This window comes from Anolis sagrei, chromosome 1, assembly GCF_037176765.1.
Source record: "Anolis sagrei isolate rAnoSag1 chromosome 1, rAnoSag1.mat, whole genome shotgun sequence".
Classification (NCBI taxonomy): domain Eukaryota; kingdom Metazoa; phylum Chordata; class Lepidosauria; order Squamata; family Dactyloidae; genus Anolis; species Anolis sagrei.
In genome coordinates this window covers 120,988,314-120,995,986 of record NC_090021.1, presented here as the reverse complement: position 1 = coordinate 120,995,986, position 7,673 = coordinate 120,988,314, and the positions used below count along the sequence as shown (strand labels likewise).

At 39.0% G+C, this 7,673-nt stretch overlaps 1 protein-coding gene across 2 annotated transcripts in view; it reads right to left on the bottom strand.

Annotated features, from left to right (window-relative positions):
• Positions 1-562: 562 nt before the first annotated feature.
• TMEM18 (transmembrane protein 18) overlaps positions 563-7,673 on the bottom strand; it is a 41,965-nt gene continuing 34,854 nt past the window's right edge. For both annotated transcript variants that reach the window (XM_067468200.1, XM_060752730.2), the window contains exons 2-5: positions 5,240-5,360; positions 4,637-4,691; positions 1,567-1,660; positions 563-928 (exon numbers count right to left, since the gene is read on the bottom strand). In XM_067468200.1, coding sequence (XP_067324301.1) covers positions 833-928; positions 1,567-1,660; positions 4,637-4,691; positions 5,240-5,360 — 366 coding nt within the window. In that variant the 3' untranslated portion in view covers positions 563-832. The remainder of the gene's footprint in view (positions 929-1,566; positions 1,661-4,636; positions 4,692-5,239; positions 5,361-7,673) is intronic.

Here is a 7,673-nt window from a genome sequence, read left to right as displayed (position 1 = left end):
GTCCAGTAACATAAAGAAGTAGTTTAGATCAACACAACAAAATGTTATATGGACTCCAAATTTACTTATCACACTTGTGTGATAACATAGAAAACAACATCTACACTTATCATTTAATGCAATTTCAAACCAGTTTTGAAGGGGTTTTACTCGACAGATGATTACCTAGGAAACCCTGGAACCAGTTTGAGGCCCAGATGGTGATCGTACAAAAAATTACAGAATACTGATACACATTGAGGTTCCTTCTACATTACCATAAAAAATCCAGACTATCTGCTTTGGATTGGATTATATGACAGTGTAAAAGGAGCCTAAAACCATTCTTTTGTGTACTTTTGTGCAAGTTGTTTGGCCACCACAGTTTGAAGCTAGCTTCAAACTGCATTAAATGGTCAGTGTAGAATGGGTCAATGAAGCCTCTAGCAATGGGATTCATGTTTTTCAGTGATAGGACGCAGAATGGTTGAAACCATTAAAAACTTGTTTCGTATGTGATTTTGGCAGCACTTTTACATGAAATGTATCATTACCTTGTATGAAAAAAGAGTACTTCAATAAGTCTATAGAAAAACATTTTATTTATTTACAGCATAACATTAATCAAATAAAATGGTTTACATCTGGTTCAGACAGTTTACGCACTGACACATGTGTTTGAGTGAGACACGCACATCCAAAACAAGAATGAACATTTTTGTTTGAAATAGGAAGAAACCAAGAAAGATAACAGGAAGATAGTACTGTTAAGAAAAGAGCTCTTAACATTACATTGTTAAGCACAACATGGCAGCTCTTGGATAAAGAGGACTAGAACTTAAAAAAGAATTATTCATTGACTTTTCTTATTTTCTCTTCTTGCTTTTCTTTTCTGCTGTATAGTCTTTAGTTCTGTCATGACATTCACTGTTTTATAAACCCAAGCAATCTGAAAAACAAATGAAAAGCAAATGGTTCACAAGTTAAAATGTCTTTCTTCCTCAGAGTGGGAATTAATTCTCCAGATGCCAAGTGTTTAATGGAGCCAAAATGACACCATCCATAAAGAAGCAGGAAGCACTAGCAGGCTTAAAGGAACCACGAAGTTTACAGAAATACTGACAATGTTTAGCAAAATAATCTGGGAGAAGGGAGCAATAAAGGAGCCCACTGATGATGATTCTACACTGTAGAATGAATGGAGACTGACACCACTTGAAATGCCATAGCTCAATGTTATGGGATCCTGGGATTTGTGGTTTGGATAGGCATCAACACTCTTTGGAAGAGAAGGCTAAAGACATTGAAAACTACAACTTCCATAGCATGGAGCCATGGCAGTTAAACCAAGCTCAAACTGCATTAATATTACAGTGCAGATGTACCCTAAGAATGCTTAGTTGAGCTCTAGAGATTGATTGGTAGAGAATGCAATTTAGAGTGACACAGTATTTGAAATGATGCCTCTGAATGGATCACATCCCCACTGCAGGAAAACTTGACACTGCAACAAACTGTAGAAGGTATTCATACATTTCTTAAAATTTCTTACAAAAATTACATTTCTTACAAAAGATTAAGCCTTACCACAATGATGATAGCATTCAGCAGTAATGGTGCTGAGAACACTAAGGAAATAAACATTCCCCTGGAATCAAAGTATTGGTGCTTTGAGAACAATCTGAAAAAAGAGGAGGAAAAATTAGGCTGCAATAGGATACATATTTAATTTGGAACATGTCCATCTGATGCCTTTCTTCTAATGGTATATGCCTAAGATTATTTGTTTTCTAGAGGTTGTTTTTTTTTAAAAAAAGTCTCATTCATGTCGGAACTTGATGGGATCATAAAAATGATATGCAATGAAACAGATAAGTATAAGCATTAAGATGAGTAAGAGGCAAGGCATATTTGTTTCTATAGTTATTTAAAGCTCATGTGTCAAACTCAAGCCCCGGAGGCTGAATTCTGCTTGTCATGTCATTTTCTGTGGCCCTTCATATGCGGAAGTACAACTCCAATATTCCTCATTATTAGACAACAAGACTTGACCAGATGGGAGTTGTGATACAGTATCATCTGGAAGGTTGTAGTTTGTTCTGTTTAGTCAGGGGAGTGGGCTTTCAATTTAGGTACAAGGCTTCTGGATATGATGCCTGACTTTAAAATGCCCTTTATCCTTTCCCCAACCACAGAGCCACAGGTGTTATTGCACTGCAATTCCTACTATCTCCTGTCTACATGACAGATAATTAAAAGAGATGAGAGTTGTCATTCAGTAATACTTGGGGTAAAAGCAAAAGAGTGCCAACCACTATGTAAAAAAATTATATTTGGTCCTCTGTATCCAGCCACGGATTCAACAGTCCTTTGAAAGCAACTATAAAGCTGATGTGGCCCTTGATGATAATGTGTTTGACACCCCTGATTTAATGGCATGGCTGTTTTTCTCTATGAAAACTTGTGCTGATAATATTCTAGTGTCTACTTTTAAATACTCAAACTTGTTTTCCCTAGTGTATAAATTAACACCTGCTTCTTGCCACTCATGCGCTTTGCCTCCACTGAGAGCATTTGGCTTAAGTCAGCCATGAAAATGGCAAGACCTCCTGAATTAATGTGCACCTGGCATCACCTCTGCAAGACTCCTGCTGTTCAGGGCTCACAACCTCTGTCTGGAAATCCAATTATACAAGCTGCAGTACTGGGCAAAAAACAAAACAAAACAAACCCAAACACATGTCTGGGGTGGGGGGGGGGGTCGTTACCTAACTTTTATCAACTCCTTTTTGTAAATCACAAATCCATTTCTGTATGAAGTGCAGGATATGAGGACTTTCGTAGCAATCTCAAGCTGAAGACTCTTGTTCCAAATAGGAAAATTTGGTAGAGATGGAGAGATACTCCAATCACATTTAAGCACTTTGATTTTAGGGGCAGAGGGTTAGGAATATTCTTAATGTTGCAATTAATGTAACATTGAAGGGTTTAATATTTGGTTTGTTACCCCTAAGGTATTATATTCCTCATGCCATCTTGATATACAATTTACTTTTAATACTTTTGCTACTAAACAAACAGTAAAAACTACCTTGCTCATTCCCTCTAATAAAAATATTAATTGTTTGTTGCATTTGTTTCATATAGATATTACTTATATAGATATTACTATATAAGTAAATATTACTAGAACATGGCCATATAGCCTAGAAAAAACCTACAACAGCCCAGTGATTCCGGCCATGAAAGCCTTCGACAAGATATTACTTTTGTCTTTAAATCAATATGCAGTACAGTTGTTCCTCCATATTTGCATTTACAGATTTTATTATTTACATATTACTGTATTTTTCACCTATCTGTATCGATTAAAAGTGCAAAATATGTATGTGTGTATGTGGCTGGGGTGCCCACTTCCACAGACAGGTTCCCACTTCCACAAACAGCTTTAACCTACAATGCTGAGGAGCCACCAAAAGCCCTTCCTCCAATGGCATTACAGGTTACGAGCACCATGAACATGTAGCCCAACCCCTGCCAATGTCCTCCCCAAACACCATACTACCCAAAATCTAAGGAATGCTTTCATTTGGGGACCATTTCATTTTACATGTTTCCTCCACAACAGACATCCCAGTGTTTCTTACTCCCTCCATTGGTGTGGAATTTGCATGATCCCGCCCACTGCCTCTCTTTTAACCCTTTCCTAATCTTTTCAACTCTTTTTGAACTCTTTTTGCACAACAAACAGAGCAGAACGAATCCCTAACTAAACATACTGGAGGAATTTGGGGGATTGACTCCACAGGATAGTTGTAGTTCACCCTGCATCAAGTCAGAGCACTGTGACCCCCACCAACAATGGACCCGGACCACATTTGCAACACAGAATTCCCATGACCAACAAAAATGCTGGAAAGGTTTTGGGGGAATTCGCCTTGATTTATAGCTGTTGTAAATACTGGGATTTATAGTTCACCTGCAATACAAAGAGCACTCTGGACTCCACCAACCATGGCCCTAGACCTAACTTGGCACACAGAACTACCATGATCAACTGAAAATACTGGAGGGATTTGTGGGGAACTACCTTCATTTCTGGAAGTTATAGTTCACTTACATCCAGAGACACTGACCATCACCAATGACGGATCTGGATCAGACTTGGCACACAGAATCCCTATGACCAACTGAACCTACTGAAGGGATTTGAGGGGGCTGACCCACCTTGATGGGAGCTGTAGTTTATCCTGCAGCCAGAGATCACACTGAACCCCACCAAGGATGCATCTAGAGCAAACTTGCCCAACATGACAAACTTCAACTACTAATGGAGTTTCAGGGGGTTAAACTGGAATTATGTGAGTTGTTCACCCATCTACCTAGTTCTCTCTAAGTATTTCTAGGTCTTGCTGCATGATTTTATTCAAAATGCATAGAAAAGTGCTCTCTCGGGTAATATGAAATTGGTTTATTTATTCCCAATAGTTATTATATTAGCGTTTTATCTAGGTTTGCAGGGAAACTAATCCCCTAACCTCCACGTGTATTGAGGGCCAACTGTATTATTAATTATCGGACACAAGCCACTTGTGACACATGACACAAATGTTTAAAAACAAAAGATATATAATAAAGAAGATGTTCATATGTTTACCTCCAGTTTGCAGCAGCCATTTCATTTATATATTCTGCACAGAATACTAGAATCACTACAACAGGGAAAACAAATGCAATGTTTAATTCATTAAAAAATAGAGAGAATGGAATTGCATCCATAACACAAAAGCCACAATGAAGTATGCCCCTGTCCCACTAAACATAACTTGGAAGATGAAGAACAACACATGATTTCATTTTAGCACCAAGTAGAAATATGGTCTTTGGGAATTACTGGTTTATCTCAACATCCAAATCGATATGGTTTTCTAATGGTTATGAAAGCTGTTCTTAACATGACAATTGCATTGAACATGTTAACTTGTTTATCATTATCACTGTATATTGTTTCTGTTTATTTGCAGTGATTTTATGGGTACAAAACCCCAGGATGTTTTGATCCCGGGCATACATAACAATATTTTAATAAATAAATAGCTTTTAAGGTCCTTCCCTTCCTATAACCAACAGGCACATTCTATGAGACTGGTATAGGTAGGTAGGGAATGAAGATAGCCACATATATGGCTTAGATATATGCCTGAATGTTTAAACTGAGAACGAGGAAAGATAGAATAAATATACCATAATCAATACTCACTGAGAGAAAGAAACTGCCCTATTTGCAGTCGGTAATGCCAGAAAGAAAAGTAAGTGAGAAAGAGGCAGGCTATGTGAAAAAATATGAGTCCCAGGATCCATGGTTCGGACCAGTCTGTGTCCTATAAAAAACATTAAGAAAGAAAACATTATTTTTATTATAGCAAATACAGATGAATTACCTGGGTTCTTATTACATGTACATTATATTTTCATAATTAATCTAAAACTCGATGCCTAACAGAGGTGATCTCTCTCTCTCTCTCCTCCCCCTATATATAGACAGATGCCTACCGAGCAGTTCAAAAGCATGCAAGGTGAGTAGATCAATAGGTACATCGATGGGAAGGTGAAAGGGTACGCCATGTAGACATGCTGGCAAAAAGATCGGAGATGTTTACCGACAGCAGACTCCTTTGGAACGAAAAATGGAACAACAGCATCTCCCTATGTCCGGAAGTTGAGCATTGCCTCCAGACGTCGGAGATGGAAACGGGAAGGCCTTTACCTTATTTCTGTATTGTATGTTGTTGTTCATGTAAAAAAGCATTAATGTTTGCCTCATATGTACTTTAATCCACTCTGAGTCCCTCCGGGGAGATAAAGTGGAATATAAATAAAGTGTATTATTATTTATTATGTGTATATATGTTTTGACATCGGTTTAAACTCCCCTCTTCTACTACCAGTCATTCTGACAGCATCAATCTGCCTGGATTCAAGTCAAATCTTTGGCACTCTTAGCTGAAATTCAAGCCATGATCTGACTTCAAAATAATTAATCTATCTATGGTGTATGTCTATATATGTATGTTGGCTCGTACCACAAAGGCTCCTACATGACATGATGGATCTGGACCAAACATGGCATACACACCCTTCAATATCTAACCCCATCCATTTTGGGCACTGACCAGAGGGAAAGAAAAATAATGAAGCAGATTGACTGTGGTCAGGTGAAGTGGCCCTCTGTCTAAAGCAGGGGTTCTCAAACTACGGCCGAGGGCCGGATACGGCCCCCCCAAGGTCATTTACCTAGCCCTCGCTCACAGTCAATCTAAGTCTGAAACGACTTGAAAGCACACAACAACAACAATCCTATCTTATCAGCCAAAAGCAGGCCCAGACTTCCCAATGAAATACTAATAAGCTTATATTTGTTAACATTGTTCTTAATTTTAATTATTGTATTGTTTTAAAGTGTTTTTGCACTACAAATAAGATATGAGCAGTGTGCATAGGAATTCATTCATGTTTTTTTTTTCAAATTATAATCCGGCCCTCCAACAGTTTGAGGGACTGTGACCTGGCCCTCTGTTTAAAAAGTTTGAGGACCCCTAGTCTAAAGACTGGGAAATCAAGGGAGTGAAGTGGATTGGCTGTTGCTAAGTGACATGCCTAGGAGGGGTGTAAGGGAGTGAAGAAAGAGAAAGAAAAAGAAAGGAAGGAAGAAGGAAGGAAGGGAAGGAGATAGAGAGGGAGAAAGTTTATGAGGGAAATGGAGGAAGAAAAGAGACAGCTACAGTGTTGCCATGAAGATATTGTGAGGTAGGTTTTCTTAGAGCTGGAGAAGGGAGAAAGCAGGCAGATAGCTTTCTCACACATGAACACATGGGCAATATCGGATATATGCACTAGTTTACCATAACATTAGACCAGGTGCTTAATTTGTACTGCTTCAGCACATTGTTTATTTCAGTTTTCTCTACAATATGTATGTATATGTGTGTGTATACACACACAGACATGTACGCTTACTGCCAGCTAACCGCTCTTGCACTCTGGCCCATCATGTCCCTGTTAAACGGTGGAGGAGCCCCACCACTAAAAGCAGATGGCGCTCCTCTCTTTCGTTTGGCAGGCAAACCGTTCTTTTAAATCTAACAGGCTTTTGAAACAAAGCTTTTGAAGAACAGCATGGGGATGCTGCATTATCTTAACATGAACTGTCTTGGTAGGTTTTCACTTTATTCTTTTCCAATTGCTTTAATGCCGTGTCCACAGCTGGATTTTATTTTAAGGCCCACTTTCTGTATGCTTTGAATTCTGTTCTTTTATGTTGTAAACTGCTTTGGAGTCCCAATCTGGGGAGCAAATCAGGGCACAAATACATATATCATCATTGCTCTCCAAACAATGAAGTCCATTCGTGTCCGACTCTGGGGTGTGGTGTTCATCTCCATTTCTAAGCTGAAGAGAGCAGATGTTGTCCGTAGACACCTCCAAGATCATATGGTCAACATGACTGCATGGAGCGCCATTGCCTTCCAGCCGGAGCGGTACCTATTGATCTACTCACATTTGCATGTTTTCGAACTGCTAGGTTGGCAGAAGCTGGGGATGACAGCAGGAGCTCACACCGCTCCCCGGATTCGAACCTGCGGCCTTTTGGTCAACAAGCTCAGTGGCTCAACGGTTTAACCCACTATGCAACT